Source organism: Podarcis filfolensis (assembly GCF_964270895.1).
Source record: "Podarcis filfolensis genome assembly, chromosome: 5".
In the NCBI taxonomy this organism is placed as follows: Eukaryota; Metazoa; Chordata; class Lepidosauria; order Squamata; family Lacertidae; genus Podarcis; species Podarcis filfolensis.
The window spans coordinates 60,848,609-60,874,141 of NC_139608.1; the positions used below are offsets into that span (position 1 = coordinate 60,848,609).

The 25,533-nt window shown below is 40.4% G+C and overlaps 1 protein-coding gene across 2 annotated transcripts in view; it reads left to right on the forward strand.

The window, feature by feature from the left end:
• The window catches only part of ADGRA1 (adhesion G protein-coupled receptor A1), a 313,062-nt gene that overhangs the window by 108,186 nt on the left and 179,343 nt on the right, over positions 1-25,533 (forward strand). For both annotated transcript variants that reach the window (XM_083616838.1, XM_083616839.1), the window contains 2 exons: positions 4,531-4,694; positions 24,562-24,775. In XM_083616838.1, the coding sequence (XP_083472964.1) occupies positions 4,531-4,694; positions 24,562-24,775 (378 nt within the window). The remainder of the gene's footprint in view (positions 1-4,530; positions 4,695-24,561; positions 24,776-25,533) is intronic.

Genomic DNA, 25,533 nt, shown 5'->3' on the forward strand with positions numbered 1-25,533 from the left:
TAAAAAAATGCTAAAGCTTTATGGTTGATTTCCCTTAACATTTTATGAAGGGGTGGATGGAAGCAGAGAACAAGCAAATTAATTCCTTACAGTGTTTACATAAAATATCTTATATGTTCATTATAACCCTACTTAGATTAAACCTACTTATTAGAGTTAAAACATTTAAACATTCCTCTTTTCTAGCAGATGGGGGGATTTTATTAAACAATAAAAATAATGATGAAAAATTAACGAGTGTAGAGGGTAAATAGTGCTTCTATAATTACTTGCATAGACTCATAGAATTGTAGAGTTAGAAGGGATTCCAAGCATCATCTAGTCCAACCCCCTTCAATGGAGGAATCTCAACTAGATCATACATGACAGATGGCCATCCAACCTCTGCTTAAAGACTTCCATGTGGCAGTTAAATAGTACAGAGCCTATATACTGTTATTGATTTCGCTAAATTAGAAATAGAATTTGACATCGTCTGCTGGAATTATGGAACTGAAAGTCTATAGTGCAGGCCCATCAAAGTCAAATGCTTTGGAAGGCATAATGCAGATATCCATCTATGGCTTTCGCTAGGCAGAGTAAGGCAGATGCCTCAGGCAGCTGATAGAGTGGCTATAAGGTAGTAAAGGTGTTGTAGCAAGGTGTTGTGCCTACCATGATCCCTGCTTAGCTAGCATGCTGTCCTCAGTGGAGGATGCTTTGTTCCATCACTACTGTTGAAGCAAGGTTCAGCCTCCATCTGGTTGGTTTTGGGAGATGGAATTGTGGGGTGGGGAGGACGCCATCTTGCAATTTGCCTCAGGCATCAAAACATCATAGGCTGGGCCTCTTTGTCTGTATGCCACTTTTCCACAAAATTGTGCCCAGAGTGGTTCTGAGCATGTCAAATGGGCAACAGTAGAACTAAAAAAAAACCCGTACCAGACACTTTTTGCAGATAATCATGGTGTCAAAAAAGTAGATACGTCATTAGAGAAAAATCAATCCATTTAATATTACTGAAAACAATACAAATGAACTAACCTAACAGCTTAAAACTAAACAGGAGAGAGAGAATAAAACCTAACAGAGCCTTACATCAAGTCCAACCAAATGTTAGTCTAGCTCAGTATTATCTACACCAGGCATCCCCAAACTCAGCCATCCAGATGTTTTGGGACTACAACTCCCATCATCCCTGACCACTGGTCCTGTTAGCTAGGGATGATGGGAGTTGTAGGCCCAAAACAGCTGGAGGGCCGAGTTTGGGGTTGCCTGATCTACACTGACTGGCAGCAGCTCTCAAGGGTTTCTGACAAGGAGTCTGCCAACCCTACCTGGAGATGCCAGGGATTGAACTTGGGACCTTCTGCATGCAAAACAGATGCTCTGCCTACAAAGATTCTCTGCTGAGCTATGGCCCTTCCCCACAGTATATATACAAGCCTGAGAAAATAAATATCACCATTCCAGAAAGGGCATTCCGTGGAGGTTCGCTCCAATCACATCCATTGGATTGCAGCCACACCTCTCACATGTGGTAGCCTGCCAACTCTTACCTGGGTGATTTCCTGAGCAGCAGATGCACAGTGACTACACTCAATGTATTTTCTCTCTCTCTGTCACTTGAAATGCCAAATTTAAATTCCCAGGTTGAGAGCCAAAATTAATTCTACCTCAGTAATTCTGAAAAACTGGGTTCCCCACTTCTCCAGTTAAAATGTTTAAATCCTAAGTCACATACAGTAGATAACCTGGCTATGTGCTTTCACATAGTGAGGGTTGTTATTATTATTATTATTTTAATTCTGTACTCTTAAATAACCCACGTCTCAAATACCTCATATAGCACTGTAAGCTTAAGAGCGTATGTTGAATTGGACACTAAGACGAGAGCTTTCATTGTTCCCAAACATCCATAAGTGGAAGGAGGATGTCATTTAAATTCATCAAGCTACTGGACCTGGGAGGCAAACTCCTCCTTGGCATGTATACATATCCCATTAATAAAGGGAAAGGTGGAATGGTGCATCCATGCAGAGCACAAAGCTCAACTAAAACACCCATATCTTTATCCTGCTGTCCAAGAAGACAAACAAAACATCTGATTAAAGAGCCGCATTGTTTACGTAGTGTCGTGATGGCATAATCAGACTCGTGGGCAAATAGCAGCGCTGTTTACATAGGCTTGCAGAGGCATAGAGCTATACAGGAGAAGATACTGAATGGTTTAGGACATTAATGGTAAGCACAAATTAGTTCAAGCATGTTTTGAAGAATGTCCTGGCACGCTCCCCAGTGGCATGGGATCATCCCACCGACAAGAAGTTCCTATCATTAGATGAGTGAAGTGAAGTATGGGAACCTGCAGTTGAGACATCAAGGCCAGGAGGAGGAACCCTGTTATTAAATTAATTATAATGGATTCTACAGATTCTATCATTGCTTTGACACGTGGGTTAAACTTGTTTTATATTTTGATCTATGGTATGTTTGGTTGTTTTATTATTATTGCTATTTATCAGATTTCTATGCCACCCTTCATCCAAAACGACACAAAAATGCATATCGTAATAACAAACAAAAACAATCCCTCACCCTAGTTTAAAAGGCCATAGATTAGCCAATTAATTAGCCAAAAACATTAGAGAAAAGGAATGTTTGTGCCAGGCACCTCAAATACGTAATGAAGGCGCCAGGTGAGCCTCCTTGGGGGAGAGTATTCTGCAAGCGGGGAGCCACTGCAGAAAAGGCCCGTTCTTGTGTTGCTGCCCTGAAGACCTCTCACAGACGAGGCATACGAAGAAGAGCTTCAGATGATGATCATAGGGTCTGGATGATTGCATTGCCTCTACAGTGGTACCTTGGGTTACATACGCTCCAGGTTACAGACGCTTCAGGTTACAGACTCCGCTAACCCAGAAATAGTACCTCAGGTTAAGAACTTTGCTTCAGGATGAGAACAGAAATTGTGCAGCAGTGGCACAGCAGCAGCAGGAGGCCCCATTAGCTAAAGTGGTGCTTCGGGTTAAGAACAGTTTCAGGTTAAGAACGGAGCTCCAGAACGAATTAAGTATGTAACCAGAGGTACCACTGTATTGCTTTCTGTTTGCAGTTAGCTACTTTGGGCTTTGCTCAGGAAGATTGTAAGCAATAAATGAAAAGAAATGCAAGGGTTGGCTCTAAACTTAATCTTTATTAAAATAGAACCATTTCAATAAATGGGACTTACAGTAGCCATGACTTAAAAGTTCCATTGCTTTTAGAGGGGGTGCTTCAAGCACATGTAAACCTTGATTTAACCCAGGACGTGCAAGTGAATTGCCCTTCCTCTATTTGCAGCTATCAGAAATGTCCTAAGTTGGAACCATGCTTAGCTGGGGGGAAATGCATGTTCTGTGCCTACAGAGAAACAGTTTTGTGAGATTGGGGGCTTCCATTGTTGAAGGAGCTAGGCTGGTTTCTTGGTGAGTTAATTGGCTCTAAGTACATGCCATTGGGACACGGGTGGCACTGTGGGTTAAACCACAGCTCGGTCCCTGCTCCTGCCAACCTAGCAGTTCGAAAGCATGTCAAAGTGCAAGTAGATAAATAGGTACCGCTCCGGTGGGAAGGTAAACGGTGTTTCTGTGTGCTGCTCTGGTTTGCCAGAAGTGGCTTAGTCATGCTGGCCACATGACCCGGAAGCTGTATGCCAGCTCCCTTGGCCAATAAAGCGAGATGAGCGCCGCAACCCCAGAGTCGGCCACGACTGGACCTAATGGTCAGGGGTCCCTTTACCTTTACCTTTAAATGTCATTAGTATAAGAAAGGAAGCTGCTCTGTGCCAGAAGACAAATGGATGGTAGTGAGAAGGACACCTGGATGGTAGTGAGAAGGACAATAGCCAGAGTAGAGCTGTGTGTGGGAGCTGAACTGGAAGGAGGCTGCAGACAGAAGCCTGAGAATGAGAGCCATTCTTAATTTCTGCTTCAATCCAAGTCTGTGGCCAGTGCTCTTTTTCTGGGGGCACTCAAAGGTACACAGCACTGGCACCTTTTTCCTAGAAGAAAAGCACTGGCTATGGAAAAAGCAAGACGTTCTGGGTGCTAATGCTGTGAGCCCCTCCATTGCAGGCTCAGGTTGCCTTGAGAGAGTCTTTAAACCTCTTTTGTATATATGTGTGAATAAATCATAGATCATAAATGCAACATAGTCTCTGCTGTGCCTCACTCCAAGAAGACCAAACCCTGGGGGGTGTCTGGAACCCCAGGAATCTTACACTGCTTGGAGACTGGGGTGGCATGCAACAACATGTTCAGCCTCATGGAGGAGAGATGAATGGATGTGGATGATTATGTGCAGATAGAGGATGCACAACTTGTCCTTGCTACTGATGTGTCATTAGTGCCGGACGCCACTCGGATTATCTGTCTAGCTTTCTTCTAAGAGCTACTTAACTAAGATTTGTGAAATGTTGTCAGTGTTTCAATGATTAGTTTTCTGTGACAATCGCTGTATAAAAATCATGTTGAAAGGGATAGTATTGATTGGTTTTGGGTTTCATTTCAGACATTTCTACACTGATTCTCTCACCTGTGACTGTAATCTCAAATGGGTTTTACACTGGGCTAGAAATGCTTCAGTTCGGATCTCAGAAGAAACAGTTTGTGCTTTCCCCAGGAGTTTACAAGGAACATCATTTCAGAACCTGAAAGAAAATCAGCTGATGTGCGGTGAGTGGTACTCTTCTTTCAGCGTCATGAATTGAAACCAGTGTTCTCAGAGAAAGTGTATTCTGAAGGATAAATGCCAAGTGATTGGTGTGCAGAACTGGATGATAGCTGTAAGAAAGCAAATATGTCAGAAACCATACTGAGGCTTAAGGTTAAACAATGTGCAACAAAAAAACAACAAAAACAAAATTAGATTGCAGATCTCTTTTGTATATAAATAAATGTTCCTTGTAAAACTACCAGTGCCCTTATCTGCCTTTGTAACTCTTATACATTTGAATGTATCATAGGAAAGGTATTTCTCATTGCATTTTATCTTCAAATAAATAATCTTTTTTCATTAGATTGTAGTGTGACAACAGGGAATAAATGTCAATCTATCTGCCACTCACCTTCACAAGCCTTGCTGTACCTGTGTAGGGAAGGATGAATTTTAATAATGGGGAGCTTTAAGAGAGGCAAAGATCTTAAAACAAATATTTGAAATAATAGAAACGGAATGGATGGGAAGGAGATAAAATAACATGTGTCAAGTCCTGTCTCTCATATTAGAGCAATCTCGAAACCACAGTGTGTATGTCGCTTTCTGAAGATCTCATCATGAGAACAAAACTGACCCTGAAAAAACTTAGAAGCTATTCTCTAGGTTTTGTATAGGAAGAAATATTATTTCGCTATGTGCCACATGGTTATCTGACTTGCAAAGCATTTGTATGTGCAGCTTACATGCGTGCATTTATAAAATGTACTCCAGAATACTTTGTCCAGAATACTCTGAATAGTTTTATACCATCCTTTTCTTTCAAATTTCTCTGTCAGAGGACTGTTGATCTTTCCCCTCAGCCAATTTCCTGTGGTTACAGCAGTTCATCTGTATAACAAGTCAGATATGTGATTATCAGAGTCTGAAACACCTTGGCATTGCAGCTTGTTACCAGAACCAATACTTTGTTGTGCAAAATAACTTATTAAAAACAAGTTTTTCTTATGAATTAAATATAAAATTGATGCCACCCAGTGAAGTTCATTTGACATGAAGTCTGGATTTGTACCTGTTTATCTTCATTAAAACATGAACAGAAGGTTTTGGCAAGGTCTGCCTGAAGCATAACTGATCCCAGGCAATTTTCCCTATGTGCTGTAAGCAAGCTTTGCTAATTCAGCCTCGCTAAGCAGCCAGCAGCTATTCTCATTTCTAGAAATCTGAAGTAAGAAATTTTACTTTCTTCTTGGCTTTATGGCTGTTCCATTAATTTTCACACTTGGTATCCAAGGACAAAGCCAAAGGGTTACTTAATTTTTAGTCAATCTTTTATATTATTTATATTGATTACATTGACACGCTGACTATAATACTTCAGGCTCCTTCACAGGTTGCCGACAGAGCTGCTGCAAAGATGGTCCTGAGGAGACTATTGCCTTTTCTTCAAATTAATCATCTTCACCATTTTACTTTATAATTAACCAAACTTAAACTCAGATAGAAAATGTTGAGGAACAGACAGATCAGTCCTACACTCAAATTATGCTGGGATTTGCGATAGTCTGCTATGTTGGTGGAACAGCTGCCTTATCCAATGGTTAGTCAGCCCGGGAAGGAAGGAGAGAAAACATCTTAAAGGGCGATTAGATAAATTAAAGGATAACACTATTAACAGCTGCTTGCCATGATGTCTATGATCTTTCTCCAGTACTGGAGACTGCAAGTCTCAGAATGCCAGTTGCAGGTGAATACCAGTGGAGAAAAATGTGCTTGTAGATTTCCCATAAACATCTGGCTGTCACTGTTAGAACAGAATGTTGGACTAGATGGACCTTTGGCATAGTCCAGCATCACCTCCCATTTTCATCAGCCCCAGTGGCTCAGCCATCAGTGTCCTTGCTATACCAATCTCCTAAGGGGCACAGATTTAGGTCCCCTTATGTGCCCAACAACACCCAAAGAGGAGGGGAAGTGGCCCACACAACAGAGTTTCCTGGGCAGGATGTCTGCAGAGAGTACCCCTAGCTTATCCATAGATGAGGATTCAAGACCCACCCATGGAGGAAAAATCTCTTTTGCCAAAAAAACCAATGGGACAGGCCAGGACACATAATGAGGAACCACAGACACCCACTGACAGCAGAAACGTACAACTCCAGTGGCAATTAAGATGAAATTTGAATGATGCTGTGGAATATATTTATCATAATGCTTTCTTGCACATTGAAGCATTAAGTTAAATGTTCAGTCTATGTTGTTAAACATATTTCTGTGCACCAGATGTGGAGACAATAAATGTTTTTAATTATTTTTCCTTTGCAGACTTTTTACAGTGTTGCCTTTGCCTAATGTTCATACTCTTTCCTTGTTTGTCACTTGCTTCATAAGGGAAAAAGCGGTTTAGCTGAAAGCACACTGTATAAAATACTTATTGAAATGAATGTACAATGAACAGCACAAATGACAGGTTTTAATTCATAAGATCAGCGTCAGATTTACACTATCTATAAATGCTTTTTATTCCTTTGCAATATAGATTTTTTTATTTTTATTTTCTGGAGGAGATGATGAAGGAGAGGAATATTAGTGTTAGCGGTAGTAGTTACTTTCTGAAGGCTTCTCTGACTTGCATGACTCCTCAAAAGATTTAGGTCCAGACTACACATGGCAGTAGTTGTATAGCTCTGCCTTTAAGTGAATTTCAATAGAACTCTTTTCTGGGCAAATTGCAGGCATAGGAATCCAGGTCTAGATTAAATCTCCTATAGCCCTATGCTAGGGTATCGAGTCTAGACAGACCGCCACACAGTATCTCAAAACAAGTCTTCACTTTAGGGTGGAATTATGTGACTAAAGTCAGGGGTAGTATGGACCTCAATTTAATCACATTCATTTAAGTAAAATGACATACAAACAACAGGGACCTGATCCTAACTTGCAGTAGGGAAGGTGTCAGGGAGCTTAGGATGCATCTTCCTCTGCACCCTGATATTTTAGGCCATATGAGATAATTCTTAGGCAACACCCGTATTTTAGGGTTCAAATAGATTAGGATCTCCTGTTGCATTTGAAAACCTTGCTGTAAATGCATCGTGGGGTTGGTCTGAGGAAGGTAGGGTTAACCCTTTATCTTTGTACCATTTCTCCAGGTAAATTCAATAGTTACAGCTGCTGTTTTTCCCCCAAGGGGCAATATATATTGGTATCCATATGAGTCCCAGATTAAGCCTGTCAAAAATTAAGCATAAATTGTAAGGGTAAAGCCATAGCACAAATATTAATTTCTTTGTGACCGTTCTACTGTGGCTCAGGCTAGATAATATGAATTGCCTTCTCAGGCTTTGTTTCTTTGCATCTATGGTCTACAGTAAACAAATATTTATGGTAGTTTTTTCAGATCAACACATTGTGCTGTACCCCGTGGTTTTTGTTATAGTGAAAATTTAGAGTCCACATTCTTGGAGTAAAAAATTGTATGGGGGGGGAGGCCATTTACATACTACTTTGGCTTCAATCTTCTCATTCTGCATTTCTCTAATAGCTACAGGATAGAATCTTTTCTTCCTCCTTTGTGAACTGAAAGTCATTCCATGCAGTAATTGCATTTTTTGATGGAGTCAACTAATATCATTGCTATTCTTTAGTAAGCTTATGTCCTGGCTTATCTTATTGGTCATTGCCACTGCTGTCTAACCTGTTGGTGAGTCTTGTAGCTTTCTATATCAGAGTGAAAACCATGTATTTTGAATTAGCTTCATCATATTATTTTGCTCTATGACCTAAGAAAATGCCCTCTCATAACAGATAAGGAAAGCCATCAAATCCCCTGATTTTCACTAGACTGTAAGAACTGGGGCTCAAAAGTGTTTCTCACTTCAAATTCACTTAAGAAGCACCCAGGGTGAGTCAGTAAAGGAATAAGGTAACCCTGGAAAACATTGTTTACTCAGATGCAATCTCCAAAAATTATAGAGAGATTATAGTGTATGGCTAAGGGAGAGAAGGAGAGAATTTAGCAGATAATGATGACAGTTTCCCTTTATTTCAGCAGTTATTCTCTAAGTGACCCTCAACAGAAATTAAATGCTGAAGCTAATATGAAATAAAGCAGTATCTTTTTCAAATTACCTGGAAATCAAGCAGACATGGATATAGTTCACAAAACTTTACAAGAAGTGATAGCACCACACTAGGAGAAAGTTTTTTCACCTCATGGTTTTATTATTTATTATAATTTATTTAATGTATTTGTATCTTGCCTTTCTCCTAAGTTGGGCTACAAGGCTTCTTTAGAAACCATCATCATAAAATACAAAATGACAAAAGCAAACTGGTTAAAAACAACAGTGGTTAAAAACAAATACAAAAATAAAAAATAAAATTTAGAACCAGAATTAAAATTCTGATTGTCCTGTAACAACATGGTCTGCACCTATTTCTCAATGGCCTTTCTAAATAGGAAGGTCTCAGACTGCTGGCAGAAAGATGACAAGGAGGAAGCAAGCTTGACTTCTTTCTAGAGGGAATGCCACAATATGGGAGCAGTACTTTTAAGTACTGAACAGAGGCCCTTTTCTCCTAATATATTGGCATTAAATTAATGGGGGAGATTATCTCCTCCCCATCATATTTGTGTTCAAACCCATGTCTGAAATGTGTGTGGGTTGGGAATTTGTTTGTTAGCAGTACAGAATCATTGCTGTGGCAATTGGAGTTTTTTGTCCTAATCACTTGAATTACAGTAGGTTCTGGAGTTGATATCACCTGGGAAAGAGGGCTTCTACCTTGTTTGTTTAGAGAGAGAGAGAGAGAGAGAGAGAGAGAGAGAGAGAGAGAGAGATATCTTCTCAGAGTTTGGGCTCCTCCACACTTCCATTTGTGCTGTGCCTAGAAAGCAAGGGGCTTAGTGGTTTTGCACTTGGACATGTGCTTTCTAGGCATGCGTCTGAGCAGTTTCCCCCTTGTCCCACTCTTTAGCGATATATCAGAACATATTGCAATCCAAGGAAAACCCTAATCTGCATTTGCTTCTGTTGAGCACTAAAGTTTGCTGTAGACCTGTTTGAGAATGAACCTGCATGCATTCTGTTTAACTAGGTCGGGGTAGTCAACCTTTTTATACCTACCGCCCACTAATGCATCTTTCTTCATGGTAAAATTTCCTTACTGCCCATAAGTGCTCGATGGAAGGAGGATTCAGCTTGTGCCGTAGAACCCCCTACTGCCCACCTAGAATCCTGAAACGCCCGCTAGTGGGTGGTAGGGACCAGGTTGACAACCACTGGACTAGATACCTAAATGCCACACTATTGGGCTATTGCTTATGATGCTAGGCTGGAAAAAGTGTAAAGTGCTAAAATTGCCTCCTGCAGATTTTTTAAATATAACTCTGGCCTTAGCTGTGGATGAAACTGGCAAAAACAGTGGTGTGTGTGAGCTAGAGAGAGAGAGATTATACACAGAATGAATGTGTTTTACCTTTGAAAAAAATAACCTGTAACCAACTGGTGTGACCATTGAATTCTAAATTAGGAAAGCCTTGGCAAATTATCTCCCACAATATTTCAAATTTGGAATAGATTGTTTATTATGGTTCACGGCTGAGGCACATAAACAATAGTACTTAGATTTAGGCAATAACACGGGAATCACGTAGCAACTGTCTGTATTTCAATGACTTTCCAGCCCATCAATTTTGAAAGCTACCTTAATTTTAACAGTCAAGTCATGAGTGAAATTAGCACACAGTGAGTGACATGCAGAATATTATCTGGAATAGGTTTTATTTATTTATTTATTTTTTTAAAATGCTCATAATAATATACCTGTGTAGAAAATTTTAGTAGACTGAGTTACTACTTCATATTCTTTTGAAAGATTCATTTAGAATGTTATTCAACATTTAAATTAGAACATTGTACAGTTATTCTAAAGGAGAAACATTTTTGTATTATTGCTGGTATTCAGGCTGTTGCACACACACATATATTCTCAAAAAGGTTTCAGCCTCCCTCTGCAAAAGCATACTTATGAAAAAAAAGAAGAAGAAAAGTGAGCTTTTTAAGCTCCAGTGTATTCTATGAATGTCCATTGAAGTTGCCTCTAAATGAAATGGAAGAGCAGATATTCACATTTTCCTGCCTTTCATTGCATTCTTAATCACTTTGAGAGTTATGTGTCAGCAGCAATTCTCAGGTCTTAACAGTGAGGCTTGAGTACCCAGTCTAAGGGGTCATACTTATCCTGAGGAGAAATCAGTGCAGAAGAGCAAAAACTAAATATGTACTGTATAAAGTTCCATTAAATAAAAATATAAATTGTTTGCCGTCTAAACATGTGTCAGAAGTCACTGAGCTGAGATGTCCCCATTTCTCTGCCTCCTATCCGACATGGAAATGAAATGAAATGGGTGCAGCCATTAAAATATTCCATTTTTTATTTCTACTTCTTGTAGCCCTTGGCCATTGCATTGAAAATTAGGCACCCACCGAAGACCTTTTTCTTCCAACAAGCCTTTTTATGTTGAGATCTTTCCCAGTCTGTATCTGTACTGGAACTGTTTTTAAAATGTTTTAAAGGTGTTTGTTATTGTTTTTTCACTTGCTGTTCGTCACCCTGGGCTGCTTTGGGAGAAAGTGTGGGATATAAACTTTTTAAAAAGCCATTTAGGGAGGATTGGTGGTGAATATCAGGGTGTTGAGGGTGAACTTTTCAGCAGTGTGGTGTTTTTTATGGTAGTCAGATGGTAGCTACCCCCCAGAATGTCCCACCAAGTTATCGTCTTACTGTCATTCTGAAGACCATTTTGTGGCAAACTGGGAAAAATTATCCTTCGCTAGGAACACTGCTGCCAACTCTACCTGAAAGCAGAAGCATCAGTCTTGGGAAGAAACTTGTTATATATAGGATGGTCATCTGTCATGGATGCTTTAGTTGAGATTCCTGTATTGCAGGGGATTAAGGGTCCCTCTGGGCCCCTTATAACTCTATCATTCTACAGTTTGGATTCTGAGTCATTTCAGGGTCGCAGTGATTATTGAAACTACTTGCTTAATGTTGTCCTGCTTCATTGGTCTTCAAGAGACAGAAGACTTGCATCTTTATGACCAGGAGATGGAACTTGTGCCCAGTGCTCAGAGGTGATAGGACTTGTAGTCCGGCAACACCATGGGTCACCTAACCCCTGCTTTCTAGATTATATTCACCAAAGCCATTGATAGTTGTGCTGCCTTCACAGATTGGCAGTCTCCACTGTCAAAAGTCTACTCATAGTAGATGCGCTATATTATACTCCAAACCGTCTTTCCCATGCTGTAAAATAGCTGTTTAAAGTTTAGACTGTGATGTTTGTCTTTAGAATTCCATGTCTTATTTGAGGCCTTATTATTTTGGTATCCAAGAGCAAAACAATAGTCCTCCCGAGGTAAATTTATGATTAGATTCCTGCCCTGCTTTTTTGGTAGTAAAAGGTAAAGGGACCCCTGACCATTAAGTCCAGTCGTGACCGACTCTGGGGTTGGGGCGCTCATCTTGCTTTATTGGCCGAGGGAGCTGGCGTACAGCTTCCGGGTCATGTGGCCAGCATGACTAAGCTGCTACTGGTGAACCAGAGCAGCGCATGGAAACGCCGTTTACCTTCCTGCCGGAGCGGTACCTATTTATCTACTTGCACTTTGATGTGCTTTCGAACTGCTGGGTTGGCAGGAGCAGGGACCGAGCAACGGGAGCTCACCCCATCGCAGGGATTCGAACCGCCGAACTTCTGATCGGCAAGTCCTAGGCTCCACCCTAGTCTCCTCCCAGCCCCACCTGCGTCCCATTTTTTGGGGGGGGTAGTGTTCCACTGTAAAATCTGGATTTCCTGGTCATCTGCAGTGGGGGAGAGGGTTTTCCCTCTTTCTGAAGCAAAATGAACCCTGCAAGAGGGTGGATCTACAACTCCCAGTTGCCTATCTGTACCACCAGTATTTTATATTAGCACTGTTAATACTGGTTTTATGATACATTTGTTTATTTATTACACTTATGAATGGAATTATTTCTGAATCGCTTCTCATACAGCATCTCAAAGCAATTTCATAATAAAAACATCAGTATTAAAAACAGCTACATTATTTCCTTTCTAAAAACTATTACAGCAATTAAAAAGCAATTACAAATACTTTCATATGTAAAAACAATTCAAGTGGCTGTGTAAACATGGCTAAAAATATTTAACAGTAATTAATGGCCTGTGTAATTTAAGATCCTGTGTGATGCAATGCATAAAATGCGACATTTGTTTTAAATGTCTTCAGACATTCTGATTTCCTTTATTTGCTGCCAAATTGTCCCTCTCACCAACATTCACTATGTTTTCTTGAGGCAGTGGCTAAGGCTAAGTTGCACTGGAGAGATGTGGAACTTCAGGGATAAACAATAATACCAACTTGTAGATCATCATAACATTATGTGTGCTTCAAAATCCACACTGTGATCACTACTTTCATATTTACGCCGCTTGAAAAGCATTTGTGTGTATGGGCAGTTTAAATGAACATTGTACTGAAACAAAAATGGTAGTAGGTTACTGCCATGTTTAGAATATATATATACACACAACAGAGCCCATCACCATGCTTGTTTACATTTATCATTATTTCAAAGTAACTGAGGGTAGATGCCATTTTTTCAGTGGTGCTGGTGATGCATTAATGAATTGAAAGCCCCAAGGGAAATTGCAAGATTGCAGCAGAAGCAGGGGCAGTACTTATTCTGAATCCTGGGTGTCCTTGAACGAGGCAAGAAAAGCCCAGTAAAAGAGTACGGAAAAGTAAGATTTAAAGTGTTTGCCAATTCATTTATAAAAATGCCTTACTTTTGTTACCCTGAAATTGAATACATATTTCTAATAATGTCCCAGCAAAGTGCTTTTAATGCCGTTCTCAGTTGGAATTGCATCCAAACAAGACAGCTATTACTCATATTTGCTGTGTTGGTATCTACTCTCCCAGAGATTACCTTTCACACCAATACACTTTCTTTTATAGTCGTATAAACCATAATTGCAAAGCTTTATAGAACTGTGGTAACTGGCAGTGTCAAAGGCAGTAGCTACTCTGTGCTCAAGGCATTACACATCAAAGTGAGGAAGGGAAATGCTATACAGTGCTAATGGGGTACGCCCTTACTCCTAAAGGGCTGCCAAGTTTTGTTTCTCTAGTGTGTGATGTTCATGCACTTGACAGTTGTCTTGCACATTCCTGGAGGCCCATTATATCTTCATTCATCCACAGGTAGCTCTATAGCTTGTTTTCCTAGTTTCCTAGAGACTCTTAGGATGCCTGCCCAGGAGTCTGTTTCCTGTTTCCTTACTGTTCACCTTGCCAAATCAGAGCTGGGAAAGGAAAAGTAAAGGTGGGATCTGTCATCGGTTTGAAGGCATGATAACAAAAACAAACACACTAATGTAAAATACTGTGCTGATTCCTTTACCACACACGACACAACCTACTACAATTGTACTTGGCCCCACTTGACAACACTCATCCCCAGTTCACACATAATGCCAAGCCATACCATGGCTGAGTGTGAACAAGCAAGCATGCAGGTATTTGTGCAAAATTTGCAGCTGATTTACTCATCCCTGGGTCCTGTTATTGCCACGCTTCCTGGAGCTCAGCCATAATTTGGCTCAGCATTATGTCTAAACTTGGAGACTTGATTTGCCCGCCCCACCCCCAACACATCATGATCAGCAAGCCAAGAAGAAGCCTTGACCATAGCTTGAGGTTTGGTTTAAGTGAAACAAATCACTATCTTTATGGAAGCTTTTAATAGTGGGCAAATGATTATATTTTAATATTCTGCTGGAAGCCACCCAGAGTGACCGGGCAAACCCAGCCAGATGGGTGAGGTATAAATTTATTATTATTATTATTATTAGTTTGTTGTTGTTGTTTAGTTGTGTCTGACTCTTCGTGACCCCATGGACCAGAGCACACCAGGCACTCCTGTCTTCCACTGCCTACCGCAGTTTGGTCAAACTCATGCTGGTAGCTTCGAGAACACTGTCCAACCATCTCGTCCTCCGTCGTCCCCTTCTCCTTGTGCCCTCAATCTTTCCCAACATCAGGGTCTTTTCCAGGGAGTCTTCTCTTCTCATGAGGTGGCCAAAGTATTGGAGCCTCAGCTTCAGGATCTGTCCTTCCAGTGAGCACTCAGGGCTGATTTCCTTAACAATGGATAGGTTTGATCTTCTTGTAGTCCATGGGACTCTCAAGAGTCCCCTCCAGCACCATAATTCAAAAGCATAAATTCTTCTGCGATCAGCCTTCTTTATGGTCCATTACTACTGGGAAAACCATAGTTTTAACTATACGGAACTTTGTTGGCAAGGTGATGTCTCTGCTTTTTAAGATGCTGTCTAGGTTTGTCATTGCTTTTCTCCCAAGAAGCAGGCACCTTTTAATTTCGTGACTGCTGTCACTAATAATAATAATAATAATCATCATCATCATCATCATCATCATCATCCCAATTTGGGCGTAATGCTAAGCCATGGTTTATCTTTAGATGGTACAACAGCATTGGGAAATGAGTGAAGTGGTTGCAGTTTTGCTCAGACTACATCTCTCTCAATCACATTTAGCCATGGTTTAACTTAGTGTTACATGTGAACCAGGCTTCAGTCTGACTTTGCCTGTTGTGTAAAACTTCATCTGTTGTGTAAAACGTTATGGTTGACTATGGCTGAAGTCTCAGATTGCCAGTTCACATCTTAAGCCAAATCTGGGGTGGGGGTGAGGGGAGGTGAAGGACAGGATACATCAGGTTTGAGAAGTTATTCCTCGTTTTTCTCCTCAGCTTGGGGCAGGGCTCAAATGTAACACAATAGCCTTAACTCAGAACCATAAATATAAACTATTTCATAAGGTCACAAAAGATGGGAATTCCTTTTGCCACCCTTCAGAATTTAGAGTGTTCAAATCAGATACATTTATTTTAAAAACAAACATTATTGCCTACAGAATGATTGCATTTCCCTGTACATGAGGAATAAATTATTTCATGGGGGGAAAGGGCTGGCGTTTATGTATGGCAATTTTTCAAACTAAAAGGAAAGATTTAAAAAAGGAGGTTGCCATTTAATTTGTGATAGTGTAAGACAGTGTGGCTGACAGGAGAATATTAAGATGGAAGTGGCTATTAAAATGACTTGGAAGCAACCCCCTTTCTCATTGGTATTATGGAATTGGCAGAAAATGAGGGATCATTATTTTAATGGAAGCAAACCATAGGGATATGTGCTTAGGTGTGCTTGTAGCTGTAGAACAAATTGATAAATGCTGGTACATTTGATACCGCACAGGCGCTGCATCATAAATATTCTAGAAAAGATGTTAAGACTAACATTTTATTAGTTACTGGAATTTAGCATCACTTTTCAGTTCAACTGAGTGCATTTCTCATATGCCCTAGCATTCTACAAACCTTCTGTGGAGAATCCTAGGCAGTGCACTGCAAAACATAAGCTGTCCTCTGGTGTATGTCATGTGTGTGTGTACACAAACACACACACACACACACACACCACTTTGTCAGTAGATCTCTGTTAAAAAACACAGTCCGTTTTTGTTTTCTTTGTCCCTACCTCCATTTTTTTTCCATCTGCTTTGTTACTGGACCGGTTCTTTACTTTTAGTGTCTTCCAGCTTATTTCCACTGAGTTTAGCCATGCATATTTCTCTCCCACTGAGATTGTATACATATATTAGAACTCTAACTCACACGTTTGTCAGCAGTACATGCTACACTCTGCAGGCATAGCAGGTTCAGATAGAAAGCCCCATTGGCAATACAATAAATCAAGCGATTAACAAGAAGTAACTCTGGTTTTCCTTTGCAAAAGCACACAGACTTAAAAGATGAGATAATTCTAATGTAGAAAAGTTCAGGTTTATTGTTGTGCATGAATATATAAATAGTTGGGGGGGGTGCCATTGAAAAACAAGAAATACCTCAAAAATATGTGAGCCAGCACAAATATAACACTTGGGTATCTGCAAACCATGATGTCCAAATCAAGCTCCAGCCTCTCTTTGTTCTCCAGACTGGTATCCCCCTCCCTTGCCAGTTTAGCTATAATGCATTACATGCAAGCCAGTGGAAGTGATCAACATACTGGACTGAAACCATGGTTTGAAAACATTTGCAAACCATGGTTCTGAGGGAACTTTGTGTTAGTAGTGGTTTGCATTAGTGTACATGTAACCTAAAAACCAAGGTTAATTTGTCAGGATTCAGTCCACAGAAGAAGAGCAAGGTGAGCAGGAACCTCCAGGAGGTCACCACACAGAATCAATCATGTTATTAAAGACCAATTTAGGGAGTAGTCCTGCGGACGTCAGTGGGAACGTTAAAAAGCAAAGTTACAGGCCAGACAAGCTGAAGTCAAGTTGAAGATAATTCATCTAACTCTCTTCTCTTCCTCACCCCCCCCCAAGCCACAATCAAGCATATTCAAAAGAAGCAAACGCATTTTAAGTGCTTCAGATATAATTAATAGGGGACTCAAGTGCCTTAAAAATGGGGGTGCACACACATTAAGGTGGTGGCTGGTTGGTGGAAGGACCCTGAGTGACAGGCAGGGAAGAGAATACCTCCCAGGCTGAGAGACTATTGAGAAGAAAGGAAAGCCCCCAGGTAAGAGCTGGGGAGGGTTCACCCCTTTCTGTGTGAGACTAAGGTTAAGAGCTACCTTTGAGGCTTCTTTTTTCTTTCTCTGTTTTTGTTCTTATTTAGATTAGATTCTTTTATTTTATTGCAGTATGAAAAAGCTTTAATAAAATATGTTTTTTTAAATTAAAAAAAGGAGTGCATGGTGTTATGTCACTCTTGCCAAACAAAAAAATTACATTCTATTACAGTTCAGAAGATCAGAAGGCTGCTTTGGAAATGGAAAGGTAGCATCATCTCCAGCCTCCAGCCATATGCTCATATTTTGACTGCTGTCGTACATGATGCTGAAATGCCTTTTCATTCCTTGTTTGGCATGAATCGTAAACAGATGCTTAGTTCATTTGCCATCCTTACAATACATTTTTAAAACTCAGAAGTACATTCCATTGACTTTAGTGGTGCTTGTAAAGTGCAGTTAGATTTTCGGCATTAATCTGGAGAGAACCTGGAAAGGACAATTTACATTATATCATCTCTGGTCTTGTGCTAGTCCCACAGGCTATTGCCTGTCCATCAGTACTGTACTGTAGCCAAGACCAACGATGTCAACAGCAAAATAAATTAAAATGTTTTTCATATCTAGCAATGTTTAAACCATAGAAGTTTGGCAAGTTACTTCGTTAAGCTTATAAAAATATTGATGTTGTATTTCATGCTCTAGTAGTTTGTTGGCTTGTAACACAGCTTGCTTCCGTATGAGTGAGCACCTGAATTCATCATGAACATACGCATGCACTCTAAAGCAATCACCTTTGAAGGAAATAATTTATGAATAAGGGTGGTAATTAATTGAATTAGCATTCTCATGTTACCTTATTCTGTTCTCTGCTTTTAGAATTTGCCTTGCTGATGCTGCTTTATATTGTAGCATTGATGTACCCGGTGCCTTTAAAAAGTTAACATTGGCAACATAGATGGGTCTCTGCATTGGGGAAAATAGCAGAGAGAGAGATAGAATCACACAGATGGAGATATGATCCAAGTCACACAATTACCAGTTGCATCACCATCATCATTAGTGAGCAGACTCTGGGATCTTAATTCAGGTTGGAACCATGGCAGGAGATGTGGGAGCTTTTAACATTTTGCTTCCCTCTATGGTTCAGATTAGGGACGCGGGTGGCGCTGTGGGCTAAACCACAGAGCCTAGGACTTGCCGATCAGAAGGGCGGTGGTTCAAATCCCCATGACGGGGTGAGCTCCCGTTATTCAATCCTAGCTCCTGCCAACCTAGCAGTTCGAAAGCACATCAAATTGTAAGTAGATAAATAGGTACCACTGGTTTGCCAGAAGCAGCTTGGTCATGTTGGCCACATGACCCGGAAGTTGTCTGCGGACAAACGCCGGCTCCCTTGGCCAATAAGATGAGATGAGCGCCGCAACCCCAGAGTCAGTCACGACTGGACCTAATGGTCAGGGGTCCCTTTACCCTTTACCTTTTTATGGTTCAGATCAGGGCCCCACCCTAGATACTTTTTACTCTGTGCCCCTGCCTCATATAAACCATTCGCACCCTCAAAATACATCCCTCCTGCCTCCACTAATAAAGGCATTTGGAAGAGAAGGTGGAACAAGCAACATGACTTGCAGATACGCAGTCTGTGGTTATTTAAGATACTCTACTTCCTCAAAATGTTTCCACAGCTACGTAACCGTATGTATTTCTCCATGGCAAGCTGACTGTTGTTTAGTGTATGAATGATCTTGTTTGGCCTCCAGGAATGTCTCAGGAAAAGGGGCTAATCTTTCCAATGTGATGCTGATCTATTACAAATAAATTCACTTGACATGGTACACTCTCTAGGAAGCTGCCGATAAACAAAACCATGTGCATTTGTTTTTGAGGCATTTATAATGGAAGAGAACGTGTGAGGTTTGCTCAAGCTGTGTTTTGCTATGTTGTTTAGAGCTTACACTAATCAGCCAAATGGAAATGATTTTGAATGGCATTGTGTTTTATTAGCATTAAGGGACTAACAGGCAAGTAAATGTTAAATCATTTTTGACATCCATTCTGTCATGGTTTATAAAAAGTACTTGTACACCCTAGAGAGAGTCTGCTACAAATCTAATGCAGCAATGTGGTAAGGTTCTCTCCCCACCCCTTTATGAATAGATATTAGAAAACCCTTCATTTGCTTCTATAAATGATTTATCTGCTGTGTACCAAAATTTGGTTGTACTTTTATACTTTAGGTATATATCTACAATTAAATATGTCTGAACTTTCAGTGAGCAGTTGATTCCTGTGTTATGTGGCTCTTATCAGATGAGCTGGGTTTAAAATTTAAGGTCGGATATTGGGCATATTTGTGCAGCTTGGCATCTGAAAACACAAACACAAATCTGAGTAGTGATGGCTGGGTTTTGATTTAGCAAAGTGATATTTAATAATTTTATGATATTTTTGTGTCTCTCAGTGTGTATTGTGTATGGTTGTGTACTGTGCTTTTTGGATGATGTTTTTAAATTGTTTTATTGCTGGCCTTTATTGTTGTTTGTTCTTTTTGAACATTGCTATTTTGTTTTTGTTTTATTATGTTCATGAGCTGCCTTGAACTATATGAGGAAAGGCAAGATATAAAAACTTGAATAAATGAATGAATGAATGAGCAGGGAAAGCATTAAGCAAACTCTCCCTCCTCTTTGCCTGCCCACTCCTGATTGTACTCACTAGAAATGGCTTTTTCAGCTCCAACTGGGCTCTTAGGTTTGTGTACAATTTGTAAGCTGAGTTTTAAGAAGTGCAGAACTAGGGGCTAAAATGCTAGGTATAGCAGAATGTTAGGGCAACTTAGATTTCAGAAAGAACAAAAAATAAATAAATGACCAGCCTGTGAAGAAACTCTGTTCCTGATTCCCATAGTAAGGAATCATTGCTTTGCACTTAGTCAGAAAACCGAGTAACTCAAGGGGTGTTGCATATGTCTGGGGGTTCCCTGACTCATACGCCTGTGCTACATTAAATTCAGTGACGGAGCCGAATAAAAAGGCTTTTCATGATACTACAGCTCCTCATCAATTTACCAATTCATAGAATCCTCGGGTCTCCTCTTCCCAGTTTTAATTAATAATTCTTTCACAATATCAGGTGCGAAAATACTGTGCTGGGAAACACACCAGCTGACTTATGGAAATGTCTTAATGCCAAATGACAGCATTATATTTTGAGAAAAGTTGTTGTGCCATTTGCAGTATTAAAAACAGATGGAGGTGTGCAGAGAAAAGGGGGAGCCTACGAGAAGGCCCAGGCTTTGCTGCCAGAGGCTGAGTTGATGTTTATATTACAGATTACAAAGAGATTGCAGTCTCCCAATGGCAATTATTCTCTGGGTACAAAAGCGATAAAAACTGTTTAAAGTTGCAAAATGTACGAAAATAATATTTTAGATGGCAACACTAACGCTAAGAACAATTTTTAATTTGGAGAAGTCTAAAAATAAGGGCAAACACGAGCACTAACTGGTTTCACAATGTTAAACTCTACAAATCTATGATTCGGTCATCCTATGAAATCATGGTAAAGCATATCGTTCTACCAAAGTTTAAAAGTATGGAGGTTAATACTTGTGCAAGTCAAATGGTATTTGGCTGGCGTCTGGGTGTTAAAGTAGACACCAGATGAATCACACTGCAGAGGACATTCCATAAACAGAAGACCACTTTTAAGAAGTCTCTTGTGACAACCCACCATATTTCAGCTTGCAGGGTCACACAGAAAAGGGTCTCCATTGACCTCAGGGCTTGGATTGAACCTTCAGATTACTTGTTTCAGTTGCTCTAACAAATGTATTAATTTTATTTAATTTGTAGCAGCATTGTGAAACACAGCTGAATGTGCATGCACTTTTACATGTCTCTGACCATGTCTCTACTCAGATGTAAGTCCTGTTGCATTCACTGGGGCTTACTTCCTGGTAAATGAAGATAAGACTGCAGCCTTAGTGTCATGCTATGGGAGTTTCATTGGACCATCTCCAACTAACCTTTACTCAGAGTAGACCCATTGATGATGGGCATATTAGGTCTGCTCAGAGTATGACTAACATTCAATACAATCCATTGCAAATAACTTATAAGCAAGCTATTTACTTCCGTGTCGTATATCAAATTCTGAAATTTTTCTAATTCTAGCATTATCTTTCATTTCCACATTCTGCTAAGGTATTTCTAGGACTCAAGTCAATTATAGCTGGGTTTTTGGAGATCGAATACAAAGTGCCTGTCCAATTTTGTTCGCTCCCACTGAGCAACACTTTGTATCCATTGCCAATTTTCATCACTATAGTTAAGAATATGGCTTTCTGGCTACTTGGACTGGTTGTATTCAGCAGGAACCGAGAAACGAATACATTGTTTTGGCAGTAAAACTGACTTCATTTGTTTGCTGTATTCCAAGCCACAATATAATGATTTATTTACTTAAAACATTTCTACAGAAAATGTTCATGGTGGCTTAAATCACCAAATTTAAAACATCAGGTATTAAAATATAATAAAATAAACATTGCTGCTTAAATCCTTCTTTGAAACAGCCTGGAAGTAAACAAAATCAGGAACTGGAAGACCATGGACCTGTCAAAACATAAGGTTTCTGCTTGATGTCTAAGTCTGCAGACCGAACCCAACTCACTTGGGAGTAAACTCAGTTGAATTAAGTAAAGCTTTCTTCTTAGTAGATATACCGTACTTATGATTGCACTGTAAATGTCAACTCGGGGCTCTTTCACACGTCACCTTGTGCTGTGCCTAAAAAGCACAGCTCCAAACAATTTTCCATTTGACCCACACTTTCTAGGCATGGGTCTGCGTGGTTTCCTCCTTGCTCCGCTTCTTTCCAAGGGAAAAGCTGCTCTTCAGCAATAGAGTGGAACAAATGTCCATCTGGGAAGAATCCAAATTGCTGTTTGCTCTGATTGAGCACTAAAGAGTGGTTTTCCCTGGGGGAAAGAGCAGAACAAGAGGAAGTGTCAATAAGTTTTCAGTGTCACAGGGATAGGGAGTTTTGTAGCCTGGTTGCTGGAATGGAAAATGCCTTCTCCTCTAGCCTGCCCAGAGTGGCTGGGAAAATCCAGCCAGATGGGTGGGGTATAAACAATTCTGGGCATTTATAAATCTCCGTCAAAACAGGAAATGTGATTTTTAGTGCATGGTTAAGGTATTCAACATAAGCAAGAACAGTGGTTTTCAACCAGTGTGCAATGGCACCCTGGGGTACCTTGAATGATGGTCAGGGGTGCCATGGGCAGCACTGGCCTCTGTCCCTCTTTCCTTCCCTCCCTTCCTTTAATGCCCTCTTGCCTCTCTGCCTCCCAAAGGCTTGCGTGGCTGTTTGTTGCAGCAGCCCTGACTACAAGCTCCCCAGGCGAATGGTGCCTCTGGGGCTGGCCAGGGGGTGTTTCCCAGGCCCCTGTGGGGCAGTGGGAGGAGACACCTCTTTTTTGGGGCAGGGAGGGCAGCTCAGAGACCAAGGGCTGCTCAGAGGACTCCCAAGGAGAAGGGAGAGTTTAAGAACGCTTCACAAGGGACGGTGTTTGAAAAGGGTGAGGGACTGCTGACTCTTCAGGCAAGGGGTGACAGAACTGGGCTTCCGAGACCCACAGGGGTGCCACAGAAAAAATGTAGTTGGTCAAGAGAGCCGAGGACCCAAAAAGATTGAAAACCTCTGAGCTATAGTATTAACTTTTGCTATATTGATAGTTCAACACGTCTTCTAGAAAAGCATGCATACATGCATGCATAAACAAACAAACAAACAAAAAAACAAACTATAGACACTTTTGCCTCTCTGTTTGTCAAGGGATATCAACATAGCCAAATTTATTATAAATATGTGTAAATACTAGAAAAACATATAAATTGATAATGTTCATTAATTTCAACAATTGACTTCCATTCAATTAGTCTTGTGCCTGTTAAGTGTTAATAGGCTGATGTACATTTATTTATTTATCATTTAATTAGAGAAGAATTCCTTCCATCCTCTAAATCTGAAAAGATGCAAAGGTGTTTCCACTTTATGCTGAACTGGAAGCACTAAAACATTTCCTTTATAAGCAGAAGACCTGAGGATAAAAATACGTACCCGTTGAAAGGTACAACCAAGTGAATAAATGTTATCATTATCTTCACAAAATTAAAAATGCAGAGCTTGAGACTTAGCCATTCTATCTAAATCAGCACTGCTGTGTTGTTTGTAGATTTATTACAATCAGTGCAGCTAAATGTGGAATAAAATTACTGCTTAGTACGAGTCACAGTATTTGACCCTTGAGCTGAAAGTGCTTTCTTTCTTCCTTGAAAATACAATGCTGTGTGCATTAGCTTCTAATACTCTGGCAGCTGTGCTCAGCCTAGGCAATAAGAAGGAAAGGGAGAGAAAGTAGAAGGGGGGGAGAGACAAGGTCTTTCTGTTTATTGGACCTTTTGCAAAAAGATTGCACATTAACCTAACGTTACATTGAAATCAGCAGTGTGTTAATCACAGGTGGGTTGACTTGATCACATGAGTCTAACGTGTTTCCCCCTCATAATCATAACTCTCGGCACAAACACTTTACTTTCTGAAGTGTTTTACCAATCATAGTATAATTGTCTCGGATTAGTTTACAGAATGAAGTGAAAACTGCCAAACTGACAATGTGATGGAATGTGTGTGTAGCTTATGGGCATGTGTTTTGTTTCAGCAAACCTTATTGTTCAAGGATGGAAAAGAGCTTCTTCAAAGTTCTCAGCAGCACATACAGAATTTACTAGGAAGTGTAAAGTCTACCACTTGGTACTACTCATCTAGTTCGCAGATCCCTGCCATACGGAGATTTATAGACATTGCTGACCACCTGGCAACTATGTTTGTGAGCCCTCTTCTTGACATGGGGCACACAGTAATTGCATCTGTGGAGGATATACCCTGTGTCTTTAAAAAACAAACTTGGTATTTTCATTCTAGTGACAAGAAATGATGGGCACGGTCCTGTACCCATTTAGCTGGAAGTAAACCCCATTAATTCAAAGGGACTTACTGCTGAATAGACATGTGTAGAATTGCACTGCAAAGATGTACTTGTCCATTATTGTTTTTGCTGACTCTAGTTCTGCTTCTCTCCTCTCCTCATCACTAACAATGCAATAAACGAATTGTTTCCTTTATACTCTCACCTACAGCTGGACCGCTGGAGCTGCCTCTATTTGAATTGATACCATCCCAGAGACAAGTGGTTTTTCATGGCGACCGCTTGCCATTTCAGTGTACAGCAACATACCTCGATAATACTACACAAGTGCATTGGTACCACGATGGACGCCTAGTTGAAACGGATGACGAAAGTGGCGTGTTTGTGGAGGACAGCATAACGCATGACTGCTGTTTAATCACACGGTAATATATTCCCATCTTTGGTATTATTTAGAACAGCTTTTCCCAACCTGGTGCACTTCAATTATATATAGGGCTACAATTCCCATCAGCCCCAGTCAGCATGACCCAATGGTCAGGGATGATAGGTGTTACAATTCAACAACATCTGGAAGGAACTGGGTCAGGGGAAACATACAGTATGATTTTAGTAGTGTGGTGAATGATGGTGACTAGTTTGGGTTTTTGTTTTGGTCTTTCCTGGCTGCCAGGTAGATTTCCATTTTTCTGAGATGCTCAGATTCAAACTGGAGCCTAAACATTAGATGTTAGAGTCTCTCTCCCCCCTCCAATTTCACTTGGTTAAGCTGTAAACCAGTGGCACCTGCATGGTACATTTGACTTATTCGGGAGAGGTGTTTGAAACATGACATAAAGGTATTTTAATACTCCCAAGTGCTTTAGGAGACATATGATGAGTAAAGAGAGTAACATCTTCTCAGAATGATCCCTGAAATACTCGTTTCTTTTGCTGATGAATTCCAGCTCTGCAGCCTCGTCCATCAAACGTCTACCGAAACTTTCCATTTAAATTCAACAATGCTTAAGGGCAGACATTTCCCTGGAACATGCATTGGTTTTTGATAGCCCTTTGGAGGTGTCTAAACTAGAATTATAGGTGATTCTGTTGATAAAAAGTTTCTCATGGTTATGTATTATATTCATGATAGTACTTACCTCTGAGCAGATATGTATAGGATTGCGGTGTTGACATATTTTTC